The sequence below is a fragment of the Carcharhinus amblyrhynchos genome, chromosome 12 (genome assembly GCF_965287045.1).
Source record: "Carcharhinus amblyrhynchos chromosome 12, sCarAmb.v2.hapA, whole genome shotgun sequence".
NCBI lineage: Eukaryota > Metazoa > Chordata > Chondrichthyes > Carcharhiniformes > Carcharhinidae > Carcharhinus > Carcharhinus amblyrhynchos.
Genome location: NC_137335.1, coordinates 62,097,054 through 62,110,691, shown reverse-complemented (window position 1 = coordinate 62,110,691; position 13,638 = coordinate 62,097,054). Strand labels below are relative to the sequence as shown.

General features: G+C 43.3%; 1 protein-coding gene and 1 long non-coding RNA gene across 3 annotated transcripts in view; one reads left to right on the top strand and one right to left on the bottom strand.

The window, feature by feature from the left end:
• LOC145351033 (endothelial PAS domain-containing protein 1-like) overlaps positions 1-10,111 on the top strand; it is a 153,330-nt gene extending 143,219 nt beyond the window's left edge. For both annotated transcript variants that reach the window (XM_080200632.1, XM_080200631.1), the window contains exons 13-15: positions 2,647-2,764; positions 5,783-5,915; positions 8,224-10,111. In XM_080200632.1, coding sequence (XP_080056758.1) covers positions 2,647-2,764; positions 5,783-5,915; positions 8,224-8,375 — 403 coding nt within the window. In that variant the 3' untranslated portion in view covers positions 8,376-10,111. The remainder of the gene's footprint in view (positions 1-2,646; positions 2,765-5,782; positions 5,916-8,223) is intronic.
• Positions 1-13,638, bottom strand: part of LOC145351034 (uncharacterized) — a 137,672-nt gene that overhangs the window by 33,936 nt on the left and 90,098 nt on the right. The gene's annotated exons all lie outside the window — the stretch shown is intronic.

The following is a 13,638-nucleotide window of genomic DNA, read 5'->3' as shown; positions in this document are numbered from 1 at the left end:
CAGAGGGACCTGGGGGTCCTTGTGCATGAGTTGCAAAAACCCAGTCTGCAGGTGCAGCAGGTGATCAAGAAGGTAATGGAATGCTGGCCTTTATAGCGAGGGGGATAGAATATAAAAGCAGGGAGGTCTTGCTGCAACTGTACAGGGTACTGGTGAAGCTACAACTGGAGTACTGTGTGCAGTTTTGGTTGCTGCATTTGCGGAAGGAAAAATTGGCCTTGGAGGGAGTGCAGAGAAGGTTCACTAGGCTGATACCGGAGATGAGGGGGTTAGCCTATGAGGAGAGATTGAATAGACTGGTCTGTACTTGTTGGAGTTTAGAAGGCTGAGGGGGGATCTTATAGAGACATATAAGATAATGAAGGGGATAGATAGGGTAGAGGTGGAGAGACTCTTTCCGCTTAGAAAGGAAGCAGAACGAGAGGGCACAGCCTCAAAATAAGAGAAGGGGGGGACGCGCAGTTTAGATCGGAGTTGAGGAGGAAATTCTTCACTTCAAAGGGTGGTGAGTCTCTGGAATTCTCTGCCCATTGAAGTGGTGGAAGCTACCTTGCTGAATATATTTAATTCACAGGTAGATAGGTTTCTGATAGACAAGGGAATTAAGGGTTATGGGGAGAAAACGGGAAAGTGGAACTGATCCACTTCAGATCAGCCATGATCTTGTTGAATGGCGGGGCAGGCTTGAAGGGTGAGATGGCCTACTCCTGCTCCCATTTCTTATGTTCTTATGTTCTCCTATGGGAAATTTGGAAGCCCGCCAAAAGTCCATTGACTCTTGGCAGAACTGGAATGCCCAACGGCAGTCAGGGTCAGAAAATCCCACACAAGGTATCATAAACTGATTCTTCATGTAGTGTCCTCAGTGAGAATCGCTATCTTTAGCAGTCTTTCTATGATGCTATGATATCACAATGGGACAGGTCCAAGAGGCAGGTCCCAAGAATTACCTTAGCTTGATTAGGGATTCAGACTCACGCCATTGGCATTATAAAGCACCACTCCAACCAACTAGGCTAACTGACCCTTCACCATGAACTGCATTTTTAAAATAATGTCATCTTTCACTTCAAAATGCTATTTAATCCTGAAATGAAAGAGGTGAATGAATTCATAGTGGATCAATAGTAAATATATGTAAAATGTAGGGTGGAATTTTACAGTCTGCCGCAGATGTAAAATTTTGCAGGTGAACACTGTTGTGAATTTTACTGGTGGTGGGCAATTCCTAGGGCAGCCTATCCATTCTGTTCTGAATTGAGACCTTTCACAGGCACTGATTGTGGGGCCCCTTTCATCTCCCCTGAGTGCCCCCTCCCCACCAGGCCTATGTACCCTGACCCTCTGCCTCCACCCTCCCTCCATCTTAGGGGCTTCCTGGTCTGGTTCGAGAAATAACCCTCCAACATTCACCTTGCACCTGGCTCCTGTTCTGTGAGAATAAATGCAATCCCAGCAATGGCCACTGCTCCCAGTGGCACTGCAGGAACCAGAGAGCTGCTGGCAAATCAGATGGCCGGTGACTCTTGGAGATGGGGCTTCCTCCCCAGATGGGAGAGAAAGCCCATCTCATACCAATTAATGTTCCTCAGGGCCTTAAATGGTTGAGGGAATGTCTGACAGGGTGTGGGGGAGGAGGGCAGGGGAGACGTGTTCCAAAATAACTTTGTCAGTAGCTGGGCAGGAAACCCCGCCACCCATTAAACGATGTCCATAATTAAAGAAGTATTATAAATTAATATGGAAAGAAATTTAAGTTATTTGAACTTTAATGTAGTTTGCAAACATAGATGTATGAAAGCATGAAGAAATAAATATCAAACACAGTGATACCCCATACGCAGGTGTGGTTTGGCCGAACTCCCATTCTCAGCTTCTCTCTCATGATGAGCGAGAGTACTTCCTTACTGCGATGGAGAAATAACAGGAAGAGAAAACCTTAGCACTTAGTTCTACTTCACACACCTTCTTGTGGTCAGTACAGCAGCATTGGTGGGTGATGAGCGAGGTGATGTGGAAGTGGGTTGCTTGCTTGGCCATCAATGTAGCGAAAGCTGTAGAAGAGGTCAAAGGATCCCAGAAGAATAGGGAAGCCTCAGCCCATTAAGCTAGTGACTAGCTAAACCATATAGAGTGGCACTTTCCCAGATTAGGCTGCAAGTCTGTGCTGATTTACAAGTCCCAGCTGAACTGGTGATAGGCGTGGGTAAAATTAGACTTAACACCCCAAACTAGAGAGGGAAATTGGCCAAGATTCCTTTTCCAGTTTGCTTCCTGCTCCAAGTGCACAGATGGAATTCAGGTAAGGACAAGATTGGATGCAGCACCTCCCACCATTGAATATTCTGTCAGTGCTCATTATGTAGAGTATCATTTAGGGAATGGTCTATTTAGCATTACACCACATGGTGATCAGCACCATTGGAACCATATCCGACTGTGGAATTGGTGGTGGTGAAATTAACCTTTACCAAGCGTCAGCAGAAATGAAAATTGGACACACTGGAAAATGGGCTGCTTTAGTTTGCTATGAGGCCATTTTGCATTATGGTAAAAATTAATTTCAGCCCCAATGTCGTCAGAAGAGAGACAGAGGGGGGAGTGAAGAAGGAAAGAGTTTCACACCATCTTACTGCTTTGCATTAGATCTCTAGACAACTTTGGACAACATGGGAAGGACATCAACACCGAAACGACTTTCAGAAACAACTTAAAACGCAAACTGCAGCGGGACTTTGGAGAGCAGATATTCCAACTCTCAGCAGTAAGTCTACTTTCAAGTAATCAGTACAGACAATCCTTGGTCTTAATAACACAAATGGTTCCCAAAAACAGCGTTGCAAGTCAAAACGTCTTCAGTCGGAACTGGTTTTCTCATTGGGACAATGTTCCAAATGGGGGATTGGTTCCTGAACCAAGTCACGATCGTCTATTTTTACTGTATAGTGAAACGTTTGTGAGATTTTGCTTCTGTAGAATTGCCTGACAGTAGTGGGTTTACCATGATACAATAGTACCTGTACTTTCAAAGATATTTCTATAGTCTCTACGCCTCCCTGAGGTTGTGAAAGGTGGAACATAAAGAAACAGCTGGCAAAGGCCAACTGTTCACTGGTGAGGCATAGAAAAGCCAAAACCAGTGTTGTGAAGTTGAAACAGGGTGTCACTTCATTAAAGTCGTAAGTGCTCATCATTGTAACTGGAATGTTGTAAAGTTAAGGACTGACAGTAATGGCACTTTTCAAACAGCTTATTTTTTTCCTTATTTAAATTAGTTGAAGATGATGGGCAGAATTTTTCTAAGTGTCAGGTTGTGACTGGATCCCAATGTGTTCCTCCCCAGAAACACGACCAGGTTTTCACTCCAGGTCTTCTAATATTTTGTCAAAAATAAAATAGTGGGGGAATATTTTGAGCCTTCACTCTTGCGGAGCAGGGCCTGATAGAGCCAGCAAGGTCAGCCTCACAGATATCAGGATAGCGTTTTCAAATGGCGTCCAGATGGCAAGATCAAAATGAAGCCCCCCCACACCACCCCCACCCCCCTTGCCCCCCTCAAGGACATTGGGACTCCCTGGCAGACAAGGAGAACACCACCAACTCTTGAACAGAGAGGGCCAACCTCCTCCCCTTCCATTCAATGTTCAGGTTAACCTCTCAGCCTGACACCATGCAGGCAAGAGGGTGACCCAACTCCCTCCCCAAAATTCAGTATCCATCCCTTCTGTCATGCAGGCAGAACACACTCTCCACCATCACACTCCCCACCCCTCTCCACCCCCCCTAATGAAAACCCTCTCAATAGGGTCCCCTAGAGGGAACCCTCCAGTGGAGTGGGCATCCATCCCATCCCTTTCAACCCCACCCTGAGTTCATCTCTATATTACTGGGGGGGGGGGAGGAGGTCTTGGCAGGCTGCCAACTGACAATTTAAAGGCCAATTAGCTTGGTTATCAAGCCCATTGACATAATAATACACAGCCCAAGTCTACTATGTTTGGCATGGTTGGCGAGGCAGGACCTCAAATGATTAATGGGGGTGCAAGAAAGTGGAGCGGGGAGAGGGTCGCTCTTCGAGAGCTGCTCGTGAGCTTGTGAGACAGCCCCCAATAGAATGAAACCCCCTTCCTCCTTCCTTTCTGCTCCCTGTTTTAAAAGCCCCTTTTCTCCACCACTGCCCCTACAGTTGGCCACTACTCTGCTCCATCCACTTAAAGGCCTCATCTCCCTGCTATTCAATCAGTGGTGGATAGTAGGATCATCACTGAGGGAGAATGACAAGCAAACCCTGTTGGCACTGCTTGCGGACTCCTAGGTGTGAGTCAAGAGGTGGCGAGTGGTGGTGGGGGGGAGCGGGTGGGAGGGGTTAGTAATGAGAGGGTTATTCCTGGTGCATTGGCACTCAGTGCCTGATTGAGAAACTCACTATTGAGAAGGGAGTGGCCCACTGAGAGCTATCTCCCCATCTTGCTGCTGATTCTCCATAACTATGATCCCCCCTCCTCTATCCCCACCCATCAACAATGCCCCTTCCGTCATCAACTGCCTATGGTCTGGCATCCGGCAATGATGTTAGGCCTTGGTGGGGGGAGGTTGGTGGTGGCACTGCCATTCAATAGTGCTGCTGGTCCCAGGATCTTTAATCCTGGGGAAGGCTCACTGCTTTCCAGTTAAGTACCTGAGTGGCATTTAATTCAGTTAGGCTGTTCCTGAGAGAGATGACGTGAGATTATTGCCAACCTTCCAGCTGAAGTGTGAAATGTCAACCACCCCCATTAAAAACCATCCAGTGTATCATTTTAAAAACTCTTTCATGGTGTACGGATGGTCCCTGGCTAGGCTGGCATTTGTTCATTCTCCCTTACTGCCCATGTGAAGGTAGATTGACTGCAGAATAATGTTATGAAGTACATGCTAGTTTCAATTCGTGCCATCATTCAGAATGTTAAGTGTGGACACTTAAGGCTCTTATCTCCTAATAAGGACACAATTGTTTAGTGAAGCTAATTACTCTTGGAAAAGAACCTAAGGAGGTTCATGGGATTTAATGGGATTGAGAGTTATAGATAGGCCTGGTAGGTATGGATATGATCGGCACAACTTGTGGGCTGGAGGGCCTGTTCGGTGTTATTAGATGGGGATGACAATGGCAATGCCTCTTATTTACAGTTACCAAACACAGAGGACCAATTCCAGTGATACTACCTGCTGCCAGCAAGTCAGGATTCTAACTGAACTCAGCTTCAACTAAAGATAGTGAAGTGCTGTCAAATTGAAGATAGCATTTAAACTATCTGTAGCTTAGAATCATAAAATCAACCATGCAGAAGGAGGCCATTTGGCCCATTGAGCCTGCACCGACAACAATCCCACTCAGATCCCATCCCCGCAGCCCCACATATTTACCCTCCCAATCCCCCGATACTGAGGGGCAATTTACCATGGCCAATCAACCTAATCCGCACATTTTTGGACTGGGGGAGGAAACCGGAGCACCTGGAGGAAACCAATACAATTACGGGGAGAATGTGCAAACTCCACGAAGATAGTCACGCGAGGCTGGAATTGAACCCGGGACTCTGGCGCTGTGAGACAGCAGTGCTAACCACTGTGCCGCCCTTTTATATACAAAAACAGAAAATGCTGGTCTGACAGCATCTTGTGGAGAGAGAATAGAGCTAACGTTTCAAGTCAGGATGACCTTTGTCAGAGCTTGTATAGCCTTGTTTGTACTACGCAGTCAAATGGATATGCCTGGACTGACTTCCTATTTCTGTTTAAGGAATCTCTATTTGAAGACTTACCAAGGAGTAATGCTTCTTCACAGATGCTGTGGAAACGAATGAAAAGCATTAAATCTGAGAATGATTCCCCATTATTACAGAAGAAATCCTGGCGTTCAGGTTCACTTACAGGTAAGAATATATATTGTTCTTGCCTGGGTCCTTTTCTCTACTCAATTCCTTTTTGTCTGTATCTCCTTGAGTGATTTATTTCATCACTAGGCTTATTAAGTGAAATTCAACCACACATTTTCATTTATTAAGCAGGAATTCAATACACAATACAAATTTTCAGATTATTATTGATTTTGTTTGCAATTACTCAGGTTAAATTTATTTATGCAAACCCCAACAATAAGAATGAGATCAATATTAAAAGGCTGAATATATTTTGGGCTTGTATAATCACATTAAAGAGGTGACACTGAGTCCATTGATTACATTTTCACCCATTTTACACGAAGACACAAGGTCTAGGGGCTGAACTGTTAGGCCTTAATACTGTAGAGGATGGAGGTTTTAGACCCAATGGAGCATGGAGGCTTTAGGTCTCAAGAGGTTGTGGGTGGGGGGTGGACAGCTGGGGATGGGTACAGAAACTTGTGCCAGCAGCCAGTTTACCCAGCCCCTGACACCATCCTGCCTTCTAATCAGGATGGAGTGTAGCAAGTCTACCCAGCCACAAGCCATGGGTAAAGCCAGCTAAACCTGTTTAAAGGCTTGTTATGTTTATTGTCAGAGGCTGGTTCAGCAGCTGTCAACTCACATCTTGGCCACAGTCAGAAAGTTCAAAGGTCAAGCTTTTTGAAATAGTTGGCAAAATTTCAAACTAACCATGGCACAACGAACAGCAGAATGACCTCTTTAAGTGTGCATCAATGTGACTGGTATTGTTGCAGATGTCATTAATATGGGTCCAATATTTACATTCTCCTGTACATTATTGAGTGTTAAAAATAATTAAATAGGAACATAAAAATACAGGAGTGGAAAATAATCTTGGACAAAATTCTCCAGCCCTCCCCGCTGGTGAGATCTTCCTGCCTCACTGAAGCTGACCTTTGCTACGGGTTTCCCAATGGCAGCATGAGTGAGGAATGTCAATTGCCATTGACTTTGGTGGGATCTTCAGGACCAGAAAATCCAGGTGGCCGAAGATGGTAGATAGAAAACCCCTTGTGGGGGGGGCCTTGAGAATTGCGCCCATTTTTTCCCTGTGATTCGGAATTTTAACACTGCTAAGTTACAATTTTCAGCAGGTACTTAAATTAACTAGCTCTTCGTTCGAATTTGCAAATTTGATCTAGGTTTCTGAGCAGTCCACAACATTCGTTCACCATCTTGTACAGATTTATTCAAGTGAACAGTGTTTCTTGCTCTATTTTCTAAGCTGAAAGGTTTAAAGATTTCACCTGCCATCGTAGAATCTGAGAAAATGTGCATATTCATATTATGAATCTGACTGCGCAGCGGGTTTGTTTGGGTGTTAACTGACCTGCTAAATTCCAAAAATAATGACCAAGATTGTATGCTCATTTCCAGTGGAAATGTATTTTCCTGCCATATTGGGAACAAAAGTTGAGCTAGCAGCAGGAACGCTCGTCAACAACAGTAAAAGTGAAGCATGATCTGGGTCAATTAAGCTCCTTTGCTTCTTGAAGGAATCATTGTAGATTTCACAGCTGATCTTGGATGCTATAACATGATGATAGGCTGCAGGAAGGCCTCCCCCCAAACCCCCCACTTGCCTGAATGTGCCCCCCTCTAACCACATTGAAAAAAGATAGGCCACTCCCCCTTCTCCTGACCACCAAATCCTTCCCTTCCTCCTTCCCCATTGCCAACCTAGTCACCAATCCACCCTGACCCAGTCACTGATTCTTCTGACCCGAGTCCCAGTTGCCTCCCTACCCACTTTGGTCAACTCCAAAAATCTGATGCCCAATTGCCTACTCTTTCTTACATATCTAGGAGCTGCTGCCATCTTTCCGTCATTTATTATTTGCTGGCATTCACTGGCTCCATTGAAATGAGATCCACGGCTCAATTTTGGGTCCTCACCTCTCAGATACAGCAATTGTCTCCAATTTCTTCACCAACAGTTGGGATTCTCCGATCTCGCCTGCAGCTGGGATTCTCCAGTCCCGCTTCTGTGAATGGAGATTTGGTTGAAAACCAAATTTTTCGATCTTGCTGGCAGCGGTGGTGGGACGTACGAGACTAGAGGATTCTGGCCATGGTGTTTATTTTGTCTCCACCTGTTAAAACATTGATCTTCAGCAAGTCCCTCTTTAATTTTTAGGAACTGTACAAACAATAATGTGCATGGTATCCTGAATAATAACGTTGATATTTTCGACTATGATGTGTAGTAGAGATCAATTTTAAGGTAATCATAATTCCAGTATAAGCATTTCTTTGTCTATTTTTATAATTGCAGGAATGGCAAGCCGACTTTTGGGTTCATCATTTCTGGCTTATTCCTTGCCGGAGCTGACAAGATATGACTGTGAAGTAAATGCACCTGTAATGGGGAGCTCAACACTTCTGCATGGACGTGAATTGCTTAGAGCGCTCGACCAAGCAACTTAAAATGGTTCTGCAATAAACCACTAGCCTGAACTGTGATAACTACTTCAGTTTCTAAAGATATATTTTGTGAGTAGTCTATTATTGACATGTAGTTTAAAGAATCGCTTAATGTTCAACTTGTCCACATCTTTACATAATGACCTTTCTCAGATTAACCTGTGTGTTCTATTATTCATGCCATTATAACATCACACCTGCTAAATCTAATCTTTCTCGATTTTCAACTAAAACATCCTTCATTTTGAGAAAAGGTTCTCAGTTATTCTTTTCCTGTAGCATTATGACATTCTTTCTTAATTCTCAACTTATTCTACTTTCAATTAAAAAGCAGCTATTTTCATGTGTTTCATAAGAAATGCACTTAATTTTTTAAATGAGACAATTAAAATGTTCCACTATTTTTCCTACAGATGATCAGTGAATTAAAATACTAACGGCTAAAAATTTATATTAGAAAGCAGATATATTTGTAGGTGGACATTTTGTTCAGTTGCACACTGTAGCTTCAATAAGCTTTTTTGTCCTTTTGATGGTTCATTTACTAAATATTAAGTTTTGAAAGATTTATAGATTTCTGATGTTAATCTTGTACTGGTACTTCAAGTAGCAGAAACAGAATGGATTTCTATTGTATTCACATAATCAAGTTAAAGCGTCATTTTATTATTCAGCACTGGTTTTGCATTCAGTTGGTATTCTGGTTGGTGGTAACTTGGGGGGTGGGAGGGGGGGGCATCCTGAGAATGGCAAGTTGCCAACAAATTAGTATTAACGTTTTATTAAAAAGCTGGAATATTTTACATATCCAATGCACAGTAAGAGAATACATCAAAACACAAAAAGTAAAAGATTTAAAATATATTTAGTTGTATTTTTCTTTGGTCAGGTATAACGCAGCTCTTTTATTCTGTTGACTTGTCGAGGATGTTTGCAGGACCCTGCTGAATTAAGGTCAAACCTTTATGCTCTACATATGATAAATGAGGCTAGCTGTTGCAAGAAATATTTTACATTTAACTTCACAAAGAAAGGTGCAAAATATTCCCAAAAGACTGCAAATTGGAGGTTAAAAGGGTCAATTCTCACCATCATCGTAAAACAATGGAGTCTCATACTTTGATTTTTCGGATTTATTCACTGAGCTCAAATTTCCCTTTATAAGGGCATTCTACAGATGAGAAACATTATATCCTGATACTTCATCCCCACTGTATATTCAACAAGGCCACAATTACGACAGACCGTGAAGGTTTGACCTCAGTACGTATATTCTTCAGTGATAAAGTTGTTTTTACATTGCTGGGAACCCTTCAAGTGTCACTAGTTTTGAGCACTGTTTTTTTTTCCCGAAGGAAATACTTAAAGGAAGTGGACTAGTTTCTTAAAATCAAAGGAAGGGGGTCAGGATACAATGAATTTGAAGTGGAGGAATCATTTGATATTTTGGCTCAAAAATGTCAATGCATTTGAAGATTTAGGGTCACAGGCAAACCTTTGGGGTTTTTATAGGTTTGGTGCAGTCTCAACATTAAACAGACAATGCAAGCATCTTGCTAAAAATATTACGCCAGTGTTTCAGTTCTAATATTAACAACCATAGGTTTTATTACAAGTATTTAATATCTGTATGGCTTGGCTCTTAATACCTTATTCTGTACGGGAAAATTTAATCTAATGAGGTAATGTATTTTTGACACCATTAGCTTATTAAAGCATAAAAACTTTCAAGTCACAAATTTACGTGTGCTTTTATTGTGTCTTTTGTCATTCATTTTGTGGCTATAAAAGCAAAGCTACTATATAATACATGATGGGAATGAAAGGGAATGTGGCATAAGTACCAGTTTTGTAATCCTTGCAAAGCGCATCAAAAACACAAAGCTGACTATGGCAACATTCTAATGTCAACTTACTTGGAAATATAGGCATCAGTTCCCAGCATAGCATTTCCCTTTGGCCAAAGTTGGTTTAATGGAAAATGTGTAAAATATAGTGAGCAGTTCATGCCTGAAAAGATGTGCACCCTTTAAGGTAAGTGGCTGCAAATATTTTTCAATTTTCAATGAGATTTTTTTGTAATCAAAGCCTAATAATAGCCTTTGTGAAGTTGGGTGATTGGGAAAGAGGTAGTGCCAGGCAAAAAGTCAAGACTGAAGGCAACAATTGGGATCTGCAACTTAAATAAGAAGCAGTTCAGCCTTTGCAAAGTGTACAGCTGCTGAAGATAGCTTTCATCTGATACAGCCAAGAGTTTAAGCCAGGAAGCAGTGTGTGTATAAGCATGAGTGCATATAACATGCTAAACGTCAAGTTACACCTTTTTGTTTTCAATTCTCTCAAGGTCTACTCTTTCTCAATGAAATTTTGGCAAGTTATTGAAATTCCTCAAAGAATTAGCTTTCTGTTCACTCCCCCCGGAAGTAACACAATAACAAGAACTTGCATCTATACTGCATGTTTAAAATTGGTCCCAAAGGCAATTGGAAATCAGGGAAACACTTGAGTCACATTCCTGCCTCAAACACATTATGAATTCACGCACAGGAAGATTTCCCTTCTCAAGGGATTTGCAGGGACCTAATTTAAATGGCAGTGTAATGCCTCAATTATGCACAGGAAATTTCAAACCATTTTAAACACTGTCACCCTCTCAGGTGGTCCCTCAAAGCGAGGAGAATCCTTGCCATAGAATACCTTGTGTGACCTCTGCATAGGATGTTTTAATGTGGCGAGGCTGCTGTGATGCATGATTCTGGCCGACCAGGACTCTCACTCTTACCGTCTGCCATAAGCATATTGGAAGGATTTACAGATTGACAATTAACTGGTTTGGCTACATTATGAACACACCTTCTGTGGTCATCAAATCCTAGAGTGGGACTAGAACCCATAGCTTCTGGCTCAGAGGTCAGGATGTCACAGCTACACCACAAGACCATATTTAAACTTGACTATAGTTCATCAGCAGAAACTGACAGCAGAAAAATTCTAGATGTAAGCAAGTGATTCAAAAGGCTCCATCTGGAGTGTTCCTTTGGCTAACCATTTAGATCCAACCTGTATTGGGTGCTGATTGCTGGGCCACCCCCGCCTCCAGTCCATACTTACCTTGCTGGAAACTATTGTCCTGGGTTTGCAGTGTGGCCTGACCCCCTTTCAGCTTTGAATCCCAGTTTTGGGATTGAACAGGAGAATGTGTGGGTGCTTTGGCTGACTGGTCTATTTCTGTGCTGTAACATTCTATGACAGTCTTTGGCAATGAGGCAGGTCATCAGAATCAGTCACAGATTTGGCTACCTGTACTCCTTGCAGCTGTCTGGTTGACTATGCTGCTATCCAGCGGTAGTACTTCCATCAGAGGAGTATAAAAATCAACAAGCAGGAGCTCATAGTGCTAGATACGAAACACACATAACATAAGCATGAACATAAATAAAATATGTTTGCCCTCCAGCTTTCAGCATAGCAGCTTTCATTATGTGGAGAAGAAAGTGCTGGTTATTTAAAGATCAAAACATGCATTTCACAGAGTGCTATATACATCTCCATTCAACATCTTGAATTGCAAGCTTGTTTTACATTGTTGCTGTATGGCAGCTCCACCAGACTGCCTGGTTTCCACAGGTTCAGCAGCAAACCCTCTGTGCTTACATCTCCAACGGGCCGGGAAACATCCGCAGGCCATTTTGCAGGCTTCCTGCTGGGTGCCTGGGCCTCAGCGAGTCTCCAAGCCCAAGATTTTGAGTGTCGTCAGCTCCGTGCTGGAAATTGGCGTGGAGCTGATTTCAATATTTAAATTGCAATTTCCATCTGATTAAAGGTCCCGAAACTGTAGCCTTTGGACCCACTAGTGGGGCCTGTTGGGGGCAGGGCCTATGTAGGATGATCGCTGGGGGTGGGGAGGTCCATTGTCACTCTGCATTCGGGATCAGTGGCAGAGGGAGGGACAACGGTGATTGAGGCTAGTCGGCCCGTTGGAGGTGTAAGCACAGAGGGTTCGCTGCTGAACCTGTGAGGGTCAGGGCTGCTGGTGGGGGGGAGAGGGGGAGGCAACAGGGAATGGGATATTGGGATTGGCCAGGGGTGTGGTGGGGGGAGGGGAGAAATTGGGGTTTGATCGCAGAGATTTGGGAGCCAATGATCCAGGGGTTTTGTGGGGCTGCCTAGTGATCAGGCTGGCCTGCAATAGTGAAATCCACAATGCAGGACCACTACGCTTGCAGCAATCTCCGCTCTGACAGATCAGCACATGCGCAGTGGCTCACTCAGTGCCATGCTGCCAGCCTCTCAGGTGGGAATAGGTCCCACCACTGGATTTTCGGAGGGAACTCGGCTAGGTCACTCTGCTGTGCTCAATGTCGGAGATTCAATCTGAAAATCACACTGAGAAAACAGCCAGAGTTACTCCCATTTTCACGCGAATTAGGGACTTAGAATTTTTTTGACAGAATCCCAGTCTGTGTGTGAAAATACAAAACAAACAAAATCTAACCAGTCATTTTGAACCTGCAAGGTTAGGTTGGCATATATTGGTGCCATCTGACTTCCAGCCTTTTGCTTGAAAAGCCTGTCGGCTGTTGACCTCTTGAAGATCTTTCTCATCTTTAGTCTGAAGAACACAAACTAATGCTATATACAATCATCATCTAAAGAATAGGACCAGCCAAACAAAGCTGTTCTCCCCACATACATTACCTTCAAAACAAATTTTGATGTTAGATGTACCAAAATAAATATGATTCATATTGTGCCAAGCATTGTAATTTTTAGGGGTACATTGTTGGCCAATGTATGTGCTCAGCTTACCTGAAATTGGCAATCTACAATCAGGTGGTCAGTACCAACAACACCCCACAGCATCTCAAGTGTCTGCTTTGGCATTGTACCCACTGGAAAATTCAGAGCCTGAAGAGCTGAAGGGTTTGGAGATGTTGCAAATATTTGGGAAGGTGAAACTTGGGAACTTCAAGCATGAATCTTAGACTGCACAAGCCCACTTCACAAGTACTGGTGCCTGTAAATATTCTCAGCAATATGCAGGAGGTTAAAATAGGGATAAAACCTATAACAAAACAGAAAATGATACTGCAGCTAACACTGCAGCCCAAAGATGTGCAGATTAGGTGGATTGGTATTGTCAAATTGTCCCTTGTAGTGTAGATTAGGGGGATTAGCAGGGCAAATGCATGGGGTTACAAGGATAGGGTCTGGGTGGGATACTCTGTTGGGAAAGTCAGTGCAGACTCAATGGTCTGAATGGCTT